The 24,943-nt window shown below is 42.6% G+C and overlaps 1 protein-coding gene across 1 annotated transcript in view; it reads right to left on the bottom strand.

The window, feature by feature from the left end:
- Positions 1 to 24,943, bottom strand: part of LOC126260880 (E3 ubiquitin-protein ligase arkadia-C-like) — a 314,762-nt gene that overhangs the window by 82,763 nt on the left and 207,056 nt on the right. The window contains exon 7 of the mRNA XM_049958323.1: positions 13,922 to 14,105. Coding sequence (XP_049814280.1) covers positions 13,922 to 14,105 — 184 coding nt within the window. The remainder of the gene's footprint in view (positions 1 to 13,921; positions 14,106 to 24,943) is intronic.

The following is a 24,943-nucleotide window of genomic DNA, read 5'->3' as shown; positions in this document are numbered from 1 at the left end:
TGATGAGAATTTCTGAAATGGCCAACTGCTGTTATTCCCGGAGAGGGAGCAATAAACCAAGCTCTGGCAGAAGTAGTATGGTGTAGTGGTTAGCTGCAATGGCTAGCGTGCTGAGAGACACCTGTTCAGACCCAACCACCAGCAAATATTTAGTACTTTTCATTTCTGGATGGTTCCTGAAATACAATGTCCAGTCACATTGATGTGACCACCTGTCAAATGCCTGCCTTTTGCAGTGCGGACCACTGCCTAACGTGCAGGAAGAGAGTCAATTAAGTTCTGGAAGGGATGTGGAGTCATGCTGACTCCAGTGCTGTGGCCAGCTGTGCTAGGTTTCTCGGTCAAGGGTACTTGGCGCAAGCAGCCTGACCGAGGTGATCCCTCAGTTTCTGAATGGGGTTTAAATCTGGTGAATATGGTGGCCTGGTGAGCACAATAAACTCATCCTGGTGTTCTTCGAAACGTGCACGTACACTGTGAGTTCTGAGAAACATTGCATTTTCCTGCTGGTAGATGCCATTGTGCCGAGTAAAAAGAAAGTGCATGTATGGGTAGACACAGTTGCCAACATGATCCCCAGGGATAGAGGCATACTTCTGTTGGTACATATGCTTTTCAGAATGATGAGATCACCCAGGGAATAGCACGAAAACATTGCCCAGGACATAATGCTTTCTCCTCCAGCCTGTACCCGTCTCAAGATTGTTGGAGGGTGTTCGCTATTACACGTTTCACACCTTACACGCCCACGGCCATCTGTCCAATTTAGCATAAAACGTGATTCATCTAGAAAGGCTGCTTGATGTCCAGGAACAGATTGTCAAAAACCGTGGAGTCAACATAGTCTTTCAGTCCAAAGAATGATCGACACAGATCAGAGGGCGAGGTACACACCATGGGGGCATATGCGATCACCCCCTGATGAAGAGGTAACAGAGGGGGAAGTTGCAGTTCTGAGCAGAGACACCGTATGCAAACTGCAATTGTCACTCTAGTCCTGGGCTGCTGTTGCAGGAGGTGGATCTCCCTATCAGAAAAAAAGACTGGGTAGTTCAGATGCTCACATGAGCAGCGAATGTGTATCACATGAGTGAGCAGCAGTTGTTGATGCATGATCTGCAGTGAAGGAGCCCCAGCCTTCACTAGTAGGTTGTTCACAGGGCTGGTCTGAAACACACCCATCACAAGTCGGATTCCACAATAGTTTATCAGCTCCAGCACCCGCAATCCTGAAAGCTCCATATGCTGTTTGCAGATATGAAATGCAGGCTGATAATTCTCAGATGCAGAGGCTCAAACACAATGCAGAGCAAAAAGTTTGGCAACAGCATCTGGTTCACTACAGACAAACTACAGACACCATCATTCAGGAAGACACCAGGTACCACCTGCGTTGGACTAGTGCCCATAGACTCGCCAAACCTTTGCCCAAACCTGTGAAGGAGGGATTTTCAGTCCTATGGTAGTAACATTTTGTTACCAGCATTCTTGTTTCTACTCTTATTAGGTGGTGGCCTGGAACATGGAGCTGTTTAAAGGCAATGAGGTGCTCCAATGACATATGTTGTTTATAGCATTGGAGAACCCATCTGTTATCTCTAATTCTAATGGCCATAGCAATTTCTGGAGTCCACCAACGTACTGTTTTCCAACAGGAGGTTCCCAAGGAATAGGAGATTGCTAGGTCTGCTGCCAATAAAATGGATGTAGTTGTGCACTGGCCAGGTACATCAATACATCCACATTACTGGGTGCTAAGGGTGATGGCAGTGACAGAGGTATCCCAGTCAGCCATTGCTGAGAGCCCATCTGGGTAGATGCCCAGGTGAGTGATACTGAGGCACAGGATGATCAGAAAATGATCACTGTCACACGAATCATCACGAACTGGCCAATAGATGGAGGGGAGAAGGCCAGGGTTGCAAATGGAAAGATCAAAAATCAAATAACATCCATGTGCCATAATGAAGTGTGTGGGAGCACAGGTATTCAAGAGGCAAAGACAGCTCTGTGAGCAAAGTTCAAAAGGCCAGTGGTCTTAGTTATAAGGCCAGTGGTCTTAGTTACACACCACAAGGGGTTAAGGGCTTGAAGTCAGCTAAAATAAGGGAGGGTGGGGGTAGCTGAGGAATCAATTCAGACAATGCAATCCGAGATCGGAGGGAGTTACACATTCAGGAAGGTAAAACCCAGAGACATCCTTACATGAACAGCTACAGCCTCCAAAGTTGTATTGAGTGGCACTTGTTTGCTACAGACAGAGTCCAGAACGTACACAAAAAGTCAGTTTGATGCACTGTCATAGTCAGTTCGATCCTTAAAACAGTGCCAATAGCCAAGAAGCCTACATGCCTGCAATTTTGGGAACCAAGTTTTGTGGAGGGCAATGCAGAAAGCAGGAGAAGTGCATAAGAAATGCCACAGCTCATTCATGTGGTGGAAAAAACAACTATGGTTCTATTGGAGGATCACATTATCGGTATCCCTTGGGAGTGAGAGAATGTGAGAGGACCAAGGGGGCAGATCATGCCCCAATGTCACCTGCTGCCACCAGTTGTAAGGATACGACATTAATACACATCAGTTATGAAGCAGGTTATGTAGGGGGATTTGGTGCCACAGACCACCTGGAACTCTGACTCTGGGACTGAGTCAGAACATGTGCGGCCATGTCGCATGGAGACCACCGGAATCTTCCTTTTTGTCTCTCTCCTCCTAGGATGATTTTGATGTCCACGAGGGGTTGTCTGCCCCAGTTTCAGGGACAGAGAAGAAACTCAAGGCCCTAAGACCAGCCACTTGCGGTTCCTTTAGCCACTGGATGGAATCTGGTTGCAGGTCAGCAGAATCCTGGGAAGGGAGTCACCCAAGGGACCCTTTCCTGGTGATACGCTCCAGAGGAGGGTGTTGCTTCTCTGGCTGTGGGCTGGGGATTGACATTCCAGGTGGGTGCGGAGTCAATGATACCAAAGTGGATGTGAGAGAACAATGGGAGTGGTGCTCCCAACCACCAGGGAAGCAGGTGTATTTGAGTGGCCCTTAAGGCCTGACACACAAACCAAAAAGGGCAAGGGTGCTGTCGCTAGAGAGGACTACATCATCATAGCCGTAGCAAATGCCATTGTCATGCATACAGGATGCAGATGAACAAATTTCTTCTTGGGGTTCTGATATGTGAGCCAGTAAAAAGTCTAATATTCTTGGATTTTCCTTTCTCTATGGACAACAGTACAATCCAATGAACAGAGGGAAACGTGCACCCCGTAGTTGACACTGGATGGTGGGAGGATCACAGGGAGTGTCTGAGTGAAACTGATGTACAATCTCTAAAGATGGAGCTTGCTTTACAATTCGAACCTCAACCAAAGCACATCATGGTAGGGGGAACATATGGTTTCAAATCGCATCAATACACTATCACCTTGATCTTTTCAGGTAATGAGTTGCCTTCAAAAACCAAGATGAAGGCTCCAGAAACAACACTATTGTTCTTTGGTCCTCACTGGACACAATGGACAAAATGCACACCCCATTGCTCCAAACTGGCAAGTAACTCATCACTGCCTGTATAAGGAGGTTGTGGTGGAAGATGACAACCTGTACCAGGGGACTATTACGGGGGTGTGATAGTTACAGGAATGTCAGCCAGCTTGTAACACGCGAGCAGCACCCAGGACTGACCAGAGGACGCCAGTTTAATCTTAACTGAAGCTATTTCTCAAAACATAGCCTCAAGATATTCAACAAAGAATAATGGCTTTGTGGCTGAAAAGGAATGCCACTAATTGTAGAGCAACTAAGTACTGTGGGAAGTTTTCCTCCCCTTGTCTCTGAGCTCTACATTCCCTTCCATGGTGCAGCCAGTGAAAGAAACATTGTGCAGTCATATCTCTCCACATCATTATAATCCTTTCCTTCAGAAGAAACTGCTAGTGCCATTCGGTCACCAGCGGAAGAAAGTTTGAGCTGCTTCATTAGCGACTAATTCATGTCGGTGCCACTCACTCTGAATGGGGCTCACCCCATAGGCATCATGCAGCCACAGCAACAGTTACTACACTGATGAACCATTGCATGCAGTCCCTGTGCCCCAGCCGCGATGGGTACATACGCTGGGAAAACCTCAGATCACACATTTAATGAAGAATGAAAAGTTGTATAAAGAGAAAGAGAAAATGGGAGGAGGGGGGGGGGGGGGGGTGAGAGACCCCGAATGTCCTGTGGGATCAGCAGCAAGACCATCGAATGGGAAGCCAGAGGAGAAAAAAGAATAGTGGAAGGATCCATTCGTAGCATTGAAAGGGGAGTAGTGCGGCAAGGGCCGGGGGCTACATTTTTGGCCAAGCAAATACTCACAAGAGAGGTGATCCCCACTGGGGGGAGGTGGATGGGTAAGTGGTAACACGCATCTTAGGCACTGGCACAACGAATAACATTTACAAGAGGGTTAAGACAGAAACAAACCGTTTTACTGAATTAACTAAACTATTATAACGAGCACTGAAAAATTAATAGTGGTTCCTAAAACAATGAGCCACAGTATTGATGTCACTTGCTGATATGATGAATGCTGAAGAAAAAAGTGGTGCCAAGAGGCACAGTAAAAACTGTGTTCGTAATAGAGACCTGCCGAGGGAATCAACAATCTAGAAATGGTCACATTGCTTTATGTGCCAAGCTGCGTTGCAGGTATGCAGATGGTGTGGAGTGGGTGAGTCTCAATATTTTGGAACAAACATCTAAGAATTGCCTCCGTACCACATCCTGCACTATTCAAGATACTAAGTTCATAGCCACACGGTGTATATGCCGCAGCATATCCGCGGGACCAAACTCTATTGTTGTCACCTTGAAGAGAAGAAGCATGAGTGAGCTTAGGCCAACAGAAGTGTTGCTCAGTGCAGGGCTATCATCTTTTTCCCGTTAGCCTGCAACCGTAGTATGCAGGTATCTGGTTGAATGCCAGAACCACGGGCTTTGGGCAGAGGTAGACACAGGCACAATAAGAAAGAACCTCGCTGCATTATCAGATGGCTGTTGCAATCTAGGCATGTATGGGATGGGGCTGGACTGCTAAAACTGATGATTGGTGATGGGCCACCATATTGTCATTGGCTAAGTGTCCCATTACAACAAATGTGATAATGAAGATCTCTCCCATTTTTCTCTGTGTTAGTGATGTGCAGCAGCCATCAGCAGATACTGTTGATAGCAAACGGTGGAGGGCAGAAAAGGGGGAAAGGGTTCAGTTCATCCAAATACATGTAGATTTTTATGGAGTCGTCCTATTTTATTTTATTTTTTTATTCTGATCACACAAATGTGACAATTGCTTTCATGTTCTTTGCAAGTCTTCATCAGATGATCTGATTAAAATGAAAGAAAAATCGGGGCTAGTAAAACAATAAGGAACTAAGTTACAAACTGGTTAAGTGGTCATGTTGTTGACTGCAAAGCAGACAAGCCAAGTTCAAAACTCCCTCATGCCACTTATTTTAAATTCACCCCTCACCCCCAACATTATGAATTGTCCATCAGGTCACTGAAATGTTTGTTCTATTGGTTATAGAATATGAGTCATGTGATAGGAGTACATTACCGTCACAAGTAAATGTGATGAATAGTGAGAATAGGCGAGAATGCCTCACAGAAATGAAAACAGCAAATAAACGGGTGTGTACTATGTTACAACAAAGGAATTCAATAGTCGAAACTACCAAAACAGAATGCAAAAATGTTAAAAACATATGTTTTGAGAGAGCACAAAGAAACTGTGTGACTGTGGAACTGCTGTGTTTATTTGTTGCCACTTATGTGACAAACTATGTTTTCATCATTTCGTTGGGAGTGATCATATTCATATTCATAGTCACATGAACACCTAAATTGGGCAATCTCACTCACCCACCAGGAGTACAAATGTATGACACACCAGAAGTGCTTACCGGTGGAGGATTTGGTTGCCTTGTCACCTTGTCATCAAACATTTGCAGTTCCCATTCAAAAGCCTCTTTGTTTCGGCTGCTAATAGAGTAGTTGTGCAGACTCAACTTTCATGATGATGATGATGATTAGTGTTTTAGGGCGCACAACAGCGAGGTTATCAGCGCCCGTTCCCAAAAGTTCAATTCAGAGCCGAATGGTGAGAGAATTGGTATTGTTCAAATTGCAAGATGGGACACAGCACATCAAAACAGGGAGATAAAACTAAAAATAAAATAGCAGTACAAACAGGTAAAAATAATTAACGGTGGCTGAGTGACCACTTACAAATAATGGGTGACCAAACCACCGGACAGCACATTAAGACTTCAATCCCAATAGTTTGGGAAGAAGGCCAGACATCACACAAAAACGTAAAACTCTAGCAACACTCGCCTCATTATTAGTTAAAAGAGAGGGTAGGTCTGGTGGGAAACTGAAATCGTCCCTCAAACCCGCATATAAAACACACTCAGTTAAAATATGTCGTATCGACAGCTGTGTCCCACATGTCTGACACGTTGGTGGCTCCTCACGACGTAACAGAAAACCATGTGTCAAAGGACAATGTCCTATTCGAAGCCGTGTAAGGGCTACTTCCTCAGCGCGTCGGTGGCGGAAGGAGGTGAGCCACGGTCGGACAGAATCCTTCACCTCTCGCAACTTATTATCCCTCACGTCCAGCCACTGAACCTCCCACCAACGCATGACCTTCCGAGTCACGAAAGACGTAATGGCCTGCAGGGGGACGGAACAGCGAGCAGGAGGTGGGATGGAGCAAGCCTCCTTGGCAGCCGCATCTGCAGGTTCATTGCCAGGAATCCCTATGTGCCCTGGAACCCAGCAGAAAATTACATCCTTACCCTGCTGTTGCAAGAGCAGGAGTGCGTCCTGCACCTCTTGCACCATCCGATCTGCTGGGTACATCTGTTCAAGAGCGTGTAGAGCACTTTGGGAATCGGAGCAGATGATGAATTTCGTGTCACGATGTCGGCGCATATGCTCTAATGCTTGCAGAATGGCAAACAGTTCTGCATAGTAAACTGAGAACTGCTCCGGGAGCCCTATCCGATGGACAGTATCGGGAAACGCAGCAGAGCAGCCCATAAAATCACCCTGTTTAGACCCATCCGTGTAAACAGTAATAAAATCGGAATGGCGTTCTAAAATCTCAGTAAGTTTAATTTTAAAAAGGTGGGCTGGGGTACAATACTTCCTGTAAGCAGCCAGATCAAGAAGTAATCTTGGCCTTTGTAGTCGCCAGGGAGATCCCCTACTCCATCCCTGGTGGAGTACCTTAATGCCCTCCAGGTGTACTAACTCGAGACTCTCCTTCGCACGGATGCCAAACGGCTTTGTTGCCTTCGGACGGTGTCGGAAGAGACGTTCCAGTGCCGGCTGGGAAAAAGTGTTGGATGCCAATGAAAGAGGAGTGGACTTGGCCCTGTACGCGTGCCGTACCACGAGGAGAAGACGCCGAATGGACAGCGGAGGCTCTCCCGCCTCGACACACAGACTAGCAACCGGACTCGTGCGATAAGCCCCCGTTGAAAGCCTAATACCCTCATGGTGAATCACGTCCAACATTTTGAGGTAGGAAGGTCTGGCAGAGCCATAAGCTTGACATCCGTATTCCAGTCGAGGTCGCACAAAGGCCTTATAAAGTTGGAGCAGACGTGCCCTGTCAGCGCCCCAGGATCTATGACTGACGCATTTAAGGACGTTTAATGCCTTGAAACAGCGGACCTTTAGATCCTTTAAGTGTGGCAACCATGTGAGCTTCTCATCAAAAATAAGCCCGAGATATTTCACTTTTCCCATAAAGGGGAGAACAGTGTCTCCTAGTTTTAAAACAGGGAGATTAAAAAGAGAACGGGAACGGTTAAAATCTACACAAACGGTCTTCTCCAAAGAGAATTTAAAGCCCGTGGTCTTAGACCATTCCTCCAATCGCACGAGTGTCAGCTGTAATTGGCGTGTAGCAGCTGTGAGGGAGGAAGACGCACAGAAAATGGAGAAATCGTCCACAAACAAGGAGCACTGCACGGGCCGTCGTACTGTGGACGCAATACTATTGATGGCAATTGCGAAAGCTGTCACACTGAGGACACTTCCTTGAGAGACACCGTTCTCCTGCTTAAAACAGTCAGACAGGACATTCCCAACCTTATATTTAAAATATCTGTCCGACAGAAAGGATCGGATGAGTGTGGGTAAACGCCCACGGAAACCCCACTCATAAAGCTGCCGCAAAATGGTATGCCTCCAGGTAGTATCGTACGCCTTCTCCAGGTCGAAGAAAACCCCGATAAGGTGTTGCTTACGTAGGAAAGCATCTTGTATCGCTGTTTCGAGTAGGATCAGGTTATCGAGGGTGGAATGATACCTCCTGAACCCACACTGGCAGCGGGTAAGTAAGGATCTGGATTCGACAACCCACACCAGGCGCCGATTGACCATATGTTCAAATGTCTTTCCGACGCAGCTCGTGAGACTAATGCTACGGTAGCTACAGGGTTCGGTCCGATCCTTCCCTGGTTTTAAAAGAGGAATTAAAATCGAGTCTTTCCACGAACTAGGAAAGTCGCCTGTCTTCCAAATTTCATTAAAAAGTTGAAGGAGGACTTCCTTCGACCGCAGATCCAACTGCTGCAGCATGCTATACGATATCAGGTCTGGACCAGGTGCGGTATCCCGAGATACGGACAGAGCAGAGTCCAACTCCCACAAAGAGAAAGGCTGGTTGTATTCCTCATCGTTCTTTGAACGGAAATCAAAACCAGCCCTCTCCTGTGTACCCCGATAGCGCAGAAATTCCGGGTCCTGGCTAGAATCGGCCGTAATAGTTTGAAAAGATTCTGCCAACGCCCGGGCGATGTATCTTGGAGACGTTAGGAGACACCCCCGCTCACGTATAGCCGCTATTGGCGGTCGAGAGTATCGCCTTGAGATCCTCCTAATGGCTTCCCATACTTTGCTTGAAGACGTGGACCTATTGATGGAGTTCAGGAACTCACGCCAAGACCTCAGTTTACTCTCCCTAACGATTTGTCTCGCCCGCGCCCGTGCTATCCGGAAAGTTGTCAGATGCGCAGCAGTGGGGCACCGACGGAATCTTCTCAAAGCCGCCCGTCTGTCTCTGATGGCGGTACGACAGTCGTCATTCCACCAAGGGACAGGCTGCCTCACAGGTGTTCCATGTGACTTTGGTATGGATACATCAGCGGCATGGTGCATCACCGCCGTAATGTGATCCACCCAATCCTGGACGCCTTCACACCGTTCAAAAACAGCCAACTGCCGGTAGAGCGTCCAGTTTCCCTTCCGGAACAACCATTTCGGCGGCTGTGCGACACGACCCATTTCAACTGGCAGATGAAGCCAGATAGGAAAATGGTCGCTGCCATGAAGGTCGTCGTCTACGACCCACTGAACAATGTCCGCAAGCACAGGCGAACAAATAGAGAGGTCTATGGCTGAAGACGAACCTGAAGCGGTGCTAAAATGCGTGGCCTGACCTGTGTTCAGCAGTATGACGTCGGAAGTCCTGATCAACTGCTCAATCACCTGGCCTCTGGGGCAGGTTTTGTTGGAACCCCATAATGCATTATGAGCATTAAAGTCTCCTAAAATGAGAAAGGGTCGGGGTAGCTGATCAATGAGCCGTGCGAGGGCTTCACTGTCAATGTGCTCAGCGGGTGGTAGATACAGGGAGCACACTGTGACATCAACCTGGGCCAGGATCCGAGCTGCAACCGCTTGTAGCGTTGTGGTTAAGGTCACAGGTGAGGAGTGGAACGTGTCCTTAATGAACACGGCCACCCCACCCTGAGCCCTATTACCAGTCAGGTCGTCTTTCCTGTACACGCGATATCCTGGAAGTACAGGCGTATCAGTCTCTTTAAAATGTGTCTCTTGCAAGGAAATGCAAAAGGGGTTTGCCTGTACTAACAGCCGCAATTCTGCAAAGCGACGTCTGACTCCATTCAGATTCCACTGAAGTATGGGAGCCATATCAGCGTTTCGGTTTAGATTTCCCCCTGTCTTTGCGCCGCGCTGGTGAGGCACTTGTAGAGCGAGTGGCAGCAGAGGGGCTGCCAGGTTCTGGGGAAGAGGTATCAAAATCCATGACGATTTCCTCCTCATCAGTCAGGGATGCCATGACGACATCCGATGGCGCCTTCGGCAGGTTTGACGTCAAACGCCGTGCCCCTTTCCCTGCTCCCGTTTTCTTTGTGGAAGTCGGGGATGGGGGAAGTGGAGAGGCACTCTGTTTCTGGAGGGCCTTCGAAGGCTTCACTGGAGCTTTCTCAGCAATAGCGGTTGGTGCAGGTGGAGCAGCCGGAATAGCTATATCGTTAGTGGGATTGCTCTGGCAGGTACAAACGCAGGTACAGGTATTGGTGGAAGATACTGCGACGCTGGACACGGTCTGCGTCGAAGCGTCTACTTGCGACGCACGGTTGTGCACCAAGGAGGCATAGGATGTGGCAAAGACAGGGGGTTTTGTAGCCCGATACTCTTTTACTCTTTTTTGGCTTCCACATAAGGTAGCCTCTTTGTCACCTTGATCTCCTGAATTTTGCGTTCTTCCGCAAAGACGGGGCAGTCTCTGCTCCAGACGGGATGGCTCCCAGAGCAGTTGATACACAGCGCTGGAGATGTGCAGTTGGTCCCAGCTTCATGGGCTGCCTTGCCACATATACCGCAGGTCGGTTCACCCCCACAACTCATTGTCGTATGGCCAAATCGCTGACATTTGAAACAGCGCATAGGGTTAGGTATATAAGGCCAAACCCTAAGTCGGAGGAAACCAGCCAGAACGTATTCAGGTACGACAGGCGAATTGAAAGTCACAATGAAGGTGGCAGATTTCTCAAGAACTCCATTATTCCTACGTGTCCTTTGTTCCACGTCTACAATCCCCTGTGTTGCCCATTCTTGCTTCAGCTCGTCGACATCGATATCCATTAAATCACGGCAGGTGACAACGCCTTTACTGGAGTTGAGGGAATTGTGCAACTCGACAGTAATATCATACTTGCCTAACTTGGTTGACTTTCGAAGCAGCTCCACTTGCTTTGCCCTAGTAGTCTCAACTAAGAGGGTACCATTCCTCAGGCGTTTGATAGATTTCAGTGTACCTGCGAGTCCTTCTAAACCTTTATGTATGTAGAAAGGAGACACTTTTTCAAATGAGCCCTCCTTCCTCTTAATCACGATGAAAACATTGTCATTGACGACTCCAAGAGCCCTGTTACTCTTTTCCATCTGCATATCTGGAGGACTAGCCTCCCTCATGCGCTTGACTGATTGCGAAGTTGGTGAAGGAAAATACGTGGTTGCCATGTGCGTCCCACGAGCAGCTAGGGAACTAAAGGTCCGCTCAGACAGAGCCCCGCGTGCCTGAGTAAGCCTTATACAACTGGGGTGCGGCAGGTGCCCCAGAGGTTGCCCGCTTTCGACTGTTCCACCTCAACAGCCATGCATCTCATAGGCGCGGAGCACACCGGAAGATTGAGGGGTTTTTATAGAGGTCGGCCTTCCTCGCAATCCAGGCGGTCAAGCCAAGATTACCATTCCCCGCAGCACACAACATTCCACCGCCGCGCCATACGGTGGTCGCTGAAGCATGTCCAGGGGTTACGGTGACAGGAGACGGGCGGCGCCGACCTGTCCCCAGCTCAGGACCCCGGGGTCGCCAAGCCCGTACGCAGCAAATAAATGCTGCGCCCCTGGGGGGTCAACTTTCATTGTAGGTCCCTTTCTTATGCATTGCTGTTGCAAACAGACATTACAGCATGACACAGACACAAATTTGAATAATGGGATCGGGCATCATGGAGCTTTGAGCCCGGCTCATCTGCTTTGCAGTCTAACACCATGAACACTTAACCATAATGCCCTGTCTGTTCTACACTGCTCGATGTTGTGTTTCCTGTGCTTGGACTGTTCACTGTTTTCATTTTGCATTTTTTCATAATTTAGTACACCTTCTTCCTGTTTTTACACTTGATCTGTGTTCAGTTTTGACGGGCTGTCCCCTGGACCCTTTTACCACTAAATCTGAGGGGGTTTGTGATGGGGAGTTTCCCTTGTTAGTTTTTTGTTTGTTCAGGTACAAGTAACTATGTAATGTAGTGAAGAATGTACAGTAGAAAATAAAAGTTGGTTTGAGCCAGTAATTTAGTTTCTTAATATTTTACTATTCTCCTTTTTTCTAATTTTGAACAGATCATAGGGAACCAGTTATGATAACATTTGTGTGGCCCAAGGCAGGAAAAGTACAATAAAAGAATTTTAATCTGTTTCTTTTCCACAGCATCTGTATATGAATTGCAGTAGTTAACAAGAAAAACATATATGCATGCTGCTCCTTAGCATATAAATAATATAAAAAATTAAATGTACTGCACACAGAAGATATTTTCTTGTAAACTATTTCACAGTTTGAAAGAACCTTGTTTACAAAATGTTCACTATGTCCTATCACTGTAACCTCATGAAGTTATTTTCACTCTACGATATCAAGAGCCAGTGGCTTTAAAATGACTGCCTTTGCTTTCCCATTCTTTCCTTTGGATTCTCTTTGCTTTTGTACTTGCAAAGGTGATTTTTTCCATTATATTCCAGAATTTATATACTACTATGCCATAGAGTATCTATTGTAGGCAATATCGATAAGAAACGTGTAAAAACTGTAACCTTTATATCGCTGCAAGTGTGTTTGCAAGTGCAGGTACCTGTGACAGCCTTCTTAGTATTCATCTTTTTAGCAGCATTAGTTTCTTAAGTATAGCTTCCTAGAAAGATGTGATACCGAAAACTTAAAGCTTGGAGACTGAGTACCCTAGAACATATTATCTGATTCACAATCAGGAATTTCTGCTATTAAGTCTGCGAAATTCGCCTTGATATATTCATGGTATTCTCTGTTCCAAACACTCTGGCAGTTATTGTACTTTGAAGATGAAGATGTACACGAAGATTGTGTTTCATATGCTACTGTTTCACACATACTGGACGTGCGTTTGTCTTTATATACAACAGGGATGTTACTAAACCTTGGCACTGTAAACACCTACTTGGATTCGAAACACAACATTCCACTATCAATGTCTATTAGTGATCACTGCAGCTTGCACATATCTTGTGGTTCATGAGCTTCCTGCTCAAGAATCCTAGTTCTGTCTAATGAGCAAGTAATGAAGACCAGTGGCAACACACTGGAAGCACGTAGAATTTTTGGCTTATTGACTACCATGAACATGACAAACCTGACACTGACATCAGCCTTACGAAGACATACAAATAGAACTGAAATAAAATCTTGCAATATGCAGCCAGTTATTCGACATTTCACCACTACAGAACAGAATAAATACAAGAAGAACTGTGTATTTAGAACATCATATATGTGTTAATGTCACATCTGGCACACCACACTGCAATTAGTCTCCTGTAACATAGGTTATATAAGTCAACACCATCTTTTGTGACTAATAAAAGTATTATTTAGATCAATTTATTACAGCTGCAAAAAATGGTATTAACCTATATAATTTGTATAACTGTGACTGTAGAAAAAGATGACAAAAAACAAAGAAGACAAAATGCATTCCTGTAACGTTCCACAAAATTTCCCGTTGTTTGATTATCAAACCAAGTAATTGTTTTCTGAGACACCATTTGATTCTGATGTGATGAGCCATTTATTACGATTTTGTGCATCATTGCTTGAGAATAAATTCACCAGACAGCACATATTTACATACGTGGTTTTGTCTTCAACATTCCTAATTTGACTTAGGGTACTATTTTGACAAACCTAATAACAAAATTTTGTAAAAAGTGTAGACTTCTGATAAAATCATACAGAAAAACATCCAAAAACTTTAAAGATAAAACAATGATACAACTACATTTTTTCCAGACTTACTGTAGGTGGTGCAGCTGTCGGAGCAGGAGCCGGCACAACCTCAGGCCGACTGTATACAGTTGGCTGCTGTGGAGCAAGGAGTGGTGGAGGTGGAGGAGGTGGAGCAGCATGACAAGAATGTCGGCTGGTTCCCTGCTGAAGTCGGCAATAAGCATCATCTTCACCACGGCCAATCAAGCTTCGGCTGCAATAATGGAATGACTCATATTATGTTATGTTATTGGAGACACAGCAATTTACATACATTGGTGATCCAAAAATAGTCTATTAATGGAATTATTTAGAGATTAGACTAGATTCAGTTTTCGTTCCACAGACCCAAAAAATGAGATGATTCTGATGGGTGTGGTACATGTCAGAAAGCATAACATAAAACATATGAATATAACACTTACTACCTTGATCATTTGTCAGGAGATTGTCAAAACAAGTGAATACAAGACAGTAAACTGGAACACCTAATATTTACAGAATTAATACACTGTCAGAATGAGATCAATGTTATGCACTATTACTAAATTTATCTAATACAAAATACCTAATCTTGATTGTTATGACCAAGTGCTGTCAAAACTGAAATCCAACAGATATTTTAATTTAAGCTGGCCTAACAGTCTCTGTTAAGATATTCATCTATAGAGTGGAAGGAGTTGCCTATCAAAAAGTCTTTCAAACTCTGTGCTTTATCTGAAACAAAGTTTTTAATGGTTGCTGGCTATTGTTTGAAAATGTGTGTTCCTGAATATTGGACACCTTTTTGGACCAAGGTAAGTGATTTTAGATCTTTATGTAGATTGTTCTTATTCCTAGTATTGATACTATGTACTGAGCTGTTGGTTGGAAATAGAGATAGACTACTTGCAACAAATTTCATTAAGGAATAAATATACTGAGAAGCAGTGGTTATAATAGAAAGTTCCTTGAACAGCTTTCTACATGATGTTCTAGAATTTATGCCACAAATGACTTTTATTAGACACTTTTGCACCCTATAAACTTTTGCTTTGTTTAATGAGTTACCCCAGAATATGATCCCGTATGACATAATAGAAGGAAAGTAAGCAAAGTATGCAAGTTTTTTTTTATATTTATCTCTCCTACATCTGACATCGTTTTCACTGCAAATATAGACTTGTTTACGCGCTTAAGCAATTCTGTGGTATGCCCTTCCCAACCTAATTTATTGTCGAGTTGTAATCTCAGAAATTTAACACTGTCAACCTCTTCGATCTGCATGTCTTCATGTGTTATACACATTCTGGAAAGAAATCTTCTACAGGTTCTGAACTGCAAATAGTGGGTCTTTCTAAAGTGTAATGACAGTGAATTAGCTTTAAACCATTTATTAATGCCAGTAAAAATTTGATTAGCAGCTATTTCTAAATCTGTACTTGACTTGCTAGTTATTGCAATGTTTGTATCATCTGCAAACAAAACAAACTTAGCTTCTGGCAATGTAACAGACGAGAGGTCATTAATGTACACAAGAAAAAGCAATGGACCCAAGATGGAACCTTGAGGAATGCCACATGTCATTAATTCCCAATCAGATGGAGACTGACTGCTTACTGCACAGGTATTTTGCAGTGACAACCTTTGTTTCCTGTTAGTTAGATAAGACTCAAACGATTTCACAGCATGGCCGGTGATGCCATAATATTCTAATTTACTGAAGAGAATGCTGTGGTCCATACAGTCAAAAGCTTTTGACAGGTAACATAAAATGCCAGTAGCCTCTAATTTATTATCTAATGAATTAAGTACATTCTCACTGCAAGTGTAAATAGGTTTCTCTACGTCAGAACCCTTAAGAAATTCAAACTGTGACTTGGACAATACATTATTTGCAGTCAGATGCTCAAGGAGATGTTGGAACACAAGTTTTTCAAATATTTTTGAGAAAGCCAGCAAAAGAGGAATTGGTCGAAAGCTTAGAGGTACCTCTTTATCCCCCTTCTTGTAAAGAGGCTTAAATTCAGCATATTTTTGCCGGTCTGGAAATGTCCCACTGATAAGAGACTGATTACACAAATAACTTAAGACAGAACTCAACTCACATGAGCACTCTGATTAACTTCGCTGATAAGTTATCATACCCAGTAGAATACTTAGATGTTAACGACTTCCTTGCAAATCATGTCATTTACATTTTAATGAAGTTATTTTTAAAGACTGGTCTCAGATACTCCATTGCACTGTTCACCGAGCCTGATAACTCCAAGCTGTCAGTAACAGAAATGAAGTACTTCTTTAAAAGGTTTGCAACACTACATGCACTTGTTACCACAGTGACTTTCATTCAAAAGTCATTTTAGTAGCACAGTGTGAAGGCAAACAACACTTTTGACATATTTATAAATAATAGTAATCTAATTGCTTTAAAGAATTTGAGACTTAATTTTGTAACATTTTTGAAATGATGAAAATCCAAAGGTTGATTACAATGGTAGCAACACTGAGAAGTCTTTGTGTGTGTGCAGAGACAAAACATTTAATAAATGAATCCATAACCAGGAGTAGGGATCTAAATGATTCATTATCTGGGGAACATGGGATTCAGAGAGAAAAAGAGAGCAGAGGAAACAAGGATAGTGAGGGGCATAAATTCAATGGTAGTATATTAGGACAACAGCCAATTTCTGAAATATATATTTTCTATAAATTGCTTACATAGTGAACAGTTGAATTTACTCGTATGTGAGAGACCAATGTCAGGCAGTCATAATAGGAGGTTTAAATCATGTATAAATATGGTAAGTACCCATAGGGGCTAATTTGTTTGATTCAAGGGAGTGTGTCAGGAAATACAAATGCTGAATTGGCAGATACTTAACATCATCATCATCATCAGTTATCTGCTATATTAGCAGGTCCTTTGCCTCTCCATTTTCTGCGATCCATTGCTTCCTTCTTAAGGCTGCTGTATGTTGTACCGTCCATCATGTCATCCAGTATCTGGAATCTCTTCCTTCCTCGCTTCCTTTTCCCTTCTACATAACCTTCTAAAACTGTTTTTATCAGTCCGTCATTCTTTCTTAATATATGCCCAATCCAATTTCTTTTTCTTCTCTTTATTACAGCCAGTAACTGTCTTTTCTCTCTCACTCTTCTCAGTACCTCTTCATTTTTTACTCTGTCCATCCAACTTATTCTTTCCATCATCCGCCATGTCCAGATCTCAAAAGCCTCCAGCCTTTCTCTGTCTTTTTTCCTCATAGTACATGTTTCAGCGCCATATAGAAGAACACTCCATACAAGACATTTTATGAGTCTCTTTCTGAGTTCTCTGTCCAGACCGCTGCAGAAGATTCTCCTTTTCTTATAAAACGCCTCTTTTGCCATTGCTATCCTTGTTTTAATTTCTGTGGTGCACTTCCAGTCGGTGTCTATCCTGCTTCCAAGATACTTAAAATTTTGCACCTGTTCTAGTGTTTCTCCATTCAGCACAATTTTTATTTCCTTATTTCCTCCTATTGCCAATACTTTTGTTTTATTTGTGTTAATTTTTATTCCATATTTTTTTCCGTTAGTTGCAATGGTGTCCACCAAATACTGTAATTCTTTTTCCCCTGTGGCTAGAAGGACCATGTCATCAGCAAATCTCAAGCATCCTACTCTTCCTCCTCCAATTTCTACTCCTTTGTCATCTAATGAGCATTGGTCAATCATATTTTCCAAGTACAGGTTGAAAAGAGTAGGTGATAAACAGCATCCTTGTCTTACTCCTTTCCCTAGTCTGATCCAGTTTGTACTTTCTCCTTTCACTTTAACTGAAACTTTTTGATTAAGGTATAATGAGTTTATAAGTCTTCTGGTTTTCCAGTCCACTCTCTTTTCCCTCATAATAGTCGCCAGCTTGTCCCAAACCACATTGTCAAATGCCTTTTCTAAATCGATGAAGCACATATATAGGTCTCTTCCTTTTTCAATAAACCTTTCTCCCAAGATTCGGAGGAGCCCTATTGCATCTCTGGTGCCCAAATTCCGTCTAAAGCCAAACTGCTCCTCGCCGAGATTCTCCTCTATTACTTTTTCAAGTCTTTTATTAATTATTCTTAACATCACTTTGGCTGCATGTGAAATGAGGCTGATTGTCCTGTGCTCGCTGCATTTCTTGGTTCCTCGTTTTTTCGGTAATGGAATCATTACTGTTGTCAAAAAGTCCTCAGGCCATTCACCACTGTCATATATTTTATTACATAACCTCAATATTTCTCTTATTCCATTGTGGTTCAAGCATTTTAGTATTTCTCCCGGTATTGTATCTGTACCTACTGCTTTGCCATTTTTCATTGCAGCAATGGCAGACTTTACTTCTTCCATTGTGATGGTCGGTCCTTTCTCTTCATCACTTACACTGTTGTGTGATTCAAGTTCCAGAGTTTCTGGTTTGCTATTTGTGTCATATAGCTCTTTTATATATTCTTCCCATCTCTGGAGGACATCGTCACGATCTTTGTACACTATCTCTTCGTCTTTACTCAAAATTTCCATAGTAGCACTTCCTGCTCTGTTTTGTTCCCATGTCATAGTCTTTACTCTGTTATATAGTAAGTCGTATCTTCCCTTCCTGTCCAGTTCTTCAATTTCATCACATTCCTCTTTTAGCCATTTTTTTCTAGCCTGCTCTGTTTCTCTTCGCAGTTCGTTACTTAACCTTCGGTATATCTTTCTTGCATCTTCAGTGTTCTTGTTTTTCAATTTTCTTCTCTCCTCTATCTTGGAAATCATTTCTTGTGTGACCCATGGTTTTTTTGACCTTTTCCCTTTTACATATCCTATATTTTCCTGTCCTGCTTTAATGATTCCTTCTTTCAGCATGTTCCAGTACTCGTTGGCATTATCAGGTGCTTCTTTGTCTCGTAATGTGTTTAGAAAGTCCCGAGACAGCATTTCTGTAATTTGTTCTTTGTTGGACCTTATCTTCTCTAAATCCCACTTCTTCACCATTGGCGCCTTTTTCAGTTTTTTCATTCTTATTTCTATTTCTGCCATAAGTAAGTTGTGGTCACTATTAATATCTGCACCTGGTAATGTGTGCACCTTCTTGATTCCATTCCTGTATCTTTCTTCTACCAGTATAAAATCGATTTGGTTTCTGTATTTATCCCCTGGTGATTTCCAAGTGTAGAGCCTCCTCTTATGGTTCTTGAACCATGTGTTTCCCTGCATAAGTCAATTAACCATTCACCTCTGTCATTTCTCTTTCCAAGACCATGACTGCCTACTATGTTTCCCTCTTTCCCTTCTCCCACAATGGCGTTCCAGTCTCCCATTACTATTTTGCAGCATTTTTTATTTTCGTCCATTATTCTCTCTATTACACTGTACGTTTCCTCTACAATTTGGTCATCATGTTCTGAAGTTGGCATATACACCTGGACAATCAGTAAATCTTTTTGTGCTCCTTTCAGCCTTACACCAATAACCCAGTCATTTGCATAGTCTACATATTCCACACATTTAGCCAATTCCTTTGTCATAATCATTCCTACTCCATTAATTCCTTTTACTTCTCCTCCTGAGTAGTAGAATACATATTCATCTGACTGCAACTCTCCATCTTACCTCAGCAACTCCTACGAGGTCCATATGATTCTTTTCCATCTCTCTTTTAAGGTTTTATAGTTTTCCTGCTTGTAGCAGAGTTCTGACATTCCAGGTACCAATTCTCGTTTTGATTTTTTGCCTCCTTTCAAGTTGTCCCCCCCGGAGATCCGAATGGGGGACTATTTTACCTCCGGACACTGATTTAACATGAGAGGAAGCCATTTTTTGTGCATAAAATGGAGACTGCATTATGCAGGGAAGATAATCTGCGGTGGTATTCCGTTGCCTTCCGCAGTTCTGGAGGCTGCCCCTAACATGGGATACAGACGCCTTTTGCAGCCGCCCGCTCCGGGTCAGACGCTGCATGAGAAGTATAGGTTGGAAAATGAAAGACCCCTAGCCCTCGAAACCTAATAGCGTCAGGGTCGGAAAAGAACAAGAGCTGGCCGAGGAAGCCATTTTAACAGCAGAAGCAAAATATAACACAGAAACCTACGTGCAAAATTTCAAGAAGCAATTTTCTGCAGGACATCCTTATGTACTCAACATATCATTGGTTCATGCCCAAAGGAGATTGAAATAACAAGATCAGACTACTGGGTGTGCAGGCAGATACATATAAGCATTCTTTCTATGCTCCGTTATCAAACAAAATCAAGAGGAAGCGTAAATATACGATAAAATGCAGTATACTGCCATTGCATAAGAATGACTTGGAGGGGCCACATATTGACATTGATTTACATTAAAATTTCAGTCTGGTTCTCTTAATTTGCAAACTGAATAAGATTATTAGCACAAAACTAAAACTACTTCTACGTAAATCACATTAAAATTGAGATGTAGATGTGAACATTTTGTGCACTTTTGAGAAATGGTTGTTTTACTACTATTTATACTCTCAAAAATGCAAGTGTTGGTTGGTTGGTTGTTTTGGGGGAGGAGACCAGACAGCGAGGTCATCGGTCTCATTGGATTAGGGAAGGATGGGGAAGGAAGTCGGCCATGCCCTTTTAAAGGAACCATCCCAGCATTTGCCTGGAGCGATTTAGGGAAATCACAGAAAACCTAAATAAGGATGGCCGGATGCAGGATGCAAGAGTTGTTCAAACAGATAATCATGAATTCATAAACATGAGCAGCAGACATCCCTTTATATTATAAAAATAGATGTTAGTGTGCATATATGTACGTTCCATATCTCCTCCTAAACCACTGAACCGATTTCAACCGAACTTGGTACACATATCACTTACTGTCTAGTAAGAATTGCTGTGGCAGTAAGAACCACCTACCCATCAAAGGGGTGGGGGTGAAAAAGCAGTGAAAATACTCATACTTTATTCATCTAGTATTTCTGAATGAGTGCACTTAGTGACTTGTAGGAAACTTTACACATAATCTCAAACCTTTACAAATATTTTTCTCACTGACAAATTCCACAAAATAACGAAAGAAAAAAGTTTATGACTTACTACATTTTTGCTGTTCATGCAGTGAAATTATCGCATGAAGTATGATGTTTTAATTTATTACTTCTTCAGTGCTAACTGTATTCATAATATATTTTAGCAGACAGTATTCACACATGCCACTGTATGTACTAGCAAAACTATATCAGTGTATGAAGCATTACTCAGCAGATATGACATCACAAACACTGAGATACATAAAAAGCTGCTGCATCATGCATGATGTTTTAATTTATTATTTCTTTATTGCTAAATCTAATTGGAAAACATTTCGCAAACAGTATCCATGTATGGTGCTGAATGTACTCACAAAAAAATGTTAGTGTATGACAAACATTCAAGCAATATGTTGTAACAAACATTGCGACGTGTGAAAACTGCCGCATCTTGTATAACATTTTAATTTATTGAAATAATGTAACTGGAAAGATAAATAACCTAGTCACCAAGCAGCGGCAGAAAACAGACAAAAAAGAATGTTATAAATAAGCAAGCTTTCAGAGCCAGTGGCTCCTTCCTAGCTATAAAAACCTTCTTTTATGCGGGTGTTCTGCTGCTACTTGGTGAGTAGATTTTTCATCTATCCAGTTACATTATTTTGTGAAAAATTGACTGCTTTCATTGCTATTTTAATTTATTGCTTCTTTACTACTATTCTATGAACCATGGATCTTATCGTTGGTGGGGTGGCTTGCAAGCCTCAGCAATACGGACAGCTGTACAGTAGGTGCAGCCACAATGGAGGGTATCTGTCAAGATGGCAGACAAACGTACGGTTACTGAAGAGGGGCAGCAGCCTTCTCAGTAGCAGCATGGGCAACAGTCTGGATGACTTGACTGATCTGGCCTTGTAACATCAACCAAAATGGCCTTTCTGTGCTGTAGTGATTTGAGAATTTCTGTGTAAATTCTAGAAGCACTCGGCCTTCTACCATCTCGAACACATGATATTCTTGATATGAGTGTGGGATGGTAGAATCCTACCTACTGCATGTCACATATTTGTGTGTGCAGGATTAAAATCAGTCGCGGGAAGAAAGTAGACACGGTGGTCGGATTGCATCGACAAGTACCTGTCAGGCAATCCATAGATGTTTTAGTGAGTGTGTAAGAAAGAACCATGGAGTCCATATGCAGCTCTGTGCTTATTGTGTCATTGACTATTGTTTTTATAACAAGAACAGTTGAAGAAGTACTCCTGTAGACTCTTGACACAACCTTTTTAGAGGCAAGACTCATTTTATGATTCATACTAAGAATGGTCATGGTATCCAAGCCAACTTTCTTTTGACTGTAACACAATTTGTTTCTTACGTCCGACTGTACGAGAGACTTGCAGGAATTTACATATTCATGTGGAAAGTGAGATTTTTATTGTGTATGGAGGTCAAAACATCATTAGTTGATGAAAAGTAAAGTTTGTATGTCTACTTATTTCATAAGTAGAAAGAGTCTAAAAATTCCTGTATCTAGCATTATTCGACAGAGAAGTAGTCAAGAGGGTTTCCAACAGCCGGCTATTCAGTAAAGAAGAGTGGCTGCAAATTCCAAGTACGTCAGATCATAAAGAAGTAGAAGGTGGTTTGGGGGAATAAGCCAATATAACCCAGATCCACACTCACACTTAAGTCATCAGAACGTTAGAGTGCTGGTACTGTGAATGGCTGAAAGCAAGGGGAAACTACAGCTGTAATTTTTCCTGAGGGCATACAGCTCTACTGTATGACTAAATGATTATGGCATCCTCTTGGGTAAAATAGTCCCCCATTCGGATCTTCGGGCAAGGACTATTCAAGAGGATGTCATCAACAGGAGAAACAAAGCTGACATTCTAAAGATTAGAGCATTAAATGTTAGATACCTTAATTGGGCAGGTATGAGGCCGATTTGAAAAGTTCTTGGACTCATCATGAGAGGTCAGCACTAGTGCAACGAGTTGTTCACTGGACTGTAAATACGAGCCACGTCAGTGCTCTTGGAAGAGAGCTGTGGCGGTGATATGGCTCTGTCATTGTTCCTGCTAAGGGATTTGCGAAGTTGGAAAAAATCGAGATTCAAGCAGTGATTAAATACTTCATAAAGAAAGGTATGAAAGCAAAAGACTCTGCTCCTTCATATTCAACTGCTGCCAAGTGGACAAATGAATTTAAATTTGTTAGATGATGATCCGCACAGTGGTCGGCCAAGGTGTTTCACTACTTCAGAAATCATTGCAAAAGTGCACAAAATGGTCATGGAGGATCGCCGATTGAAAGTGCGAGAAATTGCTCACACTTGCCAGATGTCATCTGAAATGGTATATCACATTTTACTGAAGAATTAGAAAAGAAAAAATTATCTGCAAGATGGGTGCCGTGGCTCTTGATGCGCACCAACACAAATGTGCCATTGCCATGGCAAAATTACACCGAACTAAGGTATGAATTTTTGCCACACCCGCCTTATCCACCTGATATGGCTCCGTCAGACTGCCATCTCTTCCCAAAACTGAAAATTTTTCTTGGTGGATGAAGATTCACTTCAAACGAAGAACTGATAGCCGAAGTTGACAACTATTTTGCAGTCCTGGAGGAAACTCATTATCAAGATGGGATCACAGCACTGGAACTCCGTTGGACCAAGTGCAGTAATCTACAAGGAGACAACATTGAAAAATAAAAAAGTTTCAGTGATGTAAGTGCTTTTTCTCTATTCTGTTCTGAGCACTTTTCAAACCAGCCTTGTCTATTAAAAAAAATTTAAAAAAAGGAAATGGATATGTTGAAGTTGGGTATAATGGGAATTTGTGTTGTTCTGTGGCACGAGAAACAGGACTTCTGGTCAAGCGAATACAAGATTATAAACACAAAATCATATAGGGGTAATGGAGAAGTGGATTTAATAATAAATAAGAAAATAGGAATGTGGTTAAGCTACTGATGAAAAGCATAGTGAACTCATTATCGTGGTGAAGATAGACACACAAACCATGTGTAACACAGTAGTACAAGTTTATATGCCAACTGGCTCAACAGATGATGTCGAGACTGAAGAAATCTATGATGAAATAAAAGGAATTGTCCAGATGGTTAAAGGAGATGAAAATTTAATTGTGATGGGAGGCTGGATCTCGATAGCACAAAAAGAAGAGAAGGAAAAATAGTAGGTGAATATAGACTGTGGAAAAGGAATGAAAGATAAAACCACCTGGTAGACTTTTGCACAGAGCATAACTTAATCATTGCTAAACTTGGTTTAAGAATCATAAAAGGAGGTTGTGTGTGTGGAAGAGACCTGGAGACACTCGAAGGCTTCATGGTTAGACAGAGATTTAGGAACCAAATTTTAATACATTTCCAGGGGCAGATGTAGGCTCTGACCACAATTTATTGGTTAATTAGTTAGCTGCATGTTCCATCGATCGATCGCACGGTACGGTAGCCATTACGAACTGAAACGTGTCAAGTGCACAAGAAATGAACATATGAAACAAGATTTTTTAATATACATATATATTACAATAGAGAGTTAAGGATTAATATTTCTATTATTTACCCCATTCTCTTAAATGGCACAAAATGCCATGAATCTGACAGAGCTCTACAAGATTTAAGCCGAAACAAGGCCGTGAGGGTAGACAATATTCTGTCAGAAGTACTGATAGCCTTGGGAGAGCCAGCCATGACAATAACAAAACTCTTCCATCAGGTGTGCAAGATGTGTGAGAGAGGCGAAATACCCTCAGACTTCAAGAAGAATGTAGCAATTCCAACACCAAAGAAAGCAGTTGCTGACAGGTGTGAAAATTATCGAACCATCAGTTTCATAAGCCATGGTTGCAAAATACTAACACAGATCCTTTACAGAAAAATGGAAAAATTGGTATAAACAAACCTCGGGGAAGAACAGTTTGGATTCCAGAGAAATGTAGAAATACAAGAGGCAATACTGACCTACAACTTATCTAAGATGATAGGTTATGGAAAGATAATCTATGTTTATAGCATTTGTAGACTTAGAG

This window comes from Schistocerca nitens, chromosome 5 (genome assembly GCF_023898315.1).
Source record: "Schistocerca nitens isolate TAMUIC-IGC-003100 chromosome 5, iqSchNite1.1, whole genome shotgun sequence".
Taxonomy (NCBI): Eukaryota; Metazoa; Arthropoda; class Insecta; order Orthoptera; family Acrididae; genus Schistocerca; species Schistocerca nitens.
The sequence above is the reverse complement of the archived record's forward strand: the minus strand, read 5'-3'. Positions and strand labels throughout refer to the sequence as shown.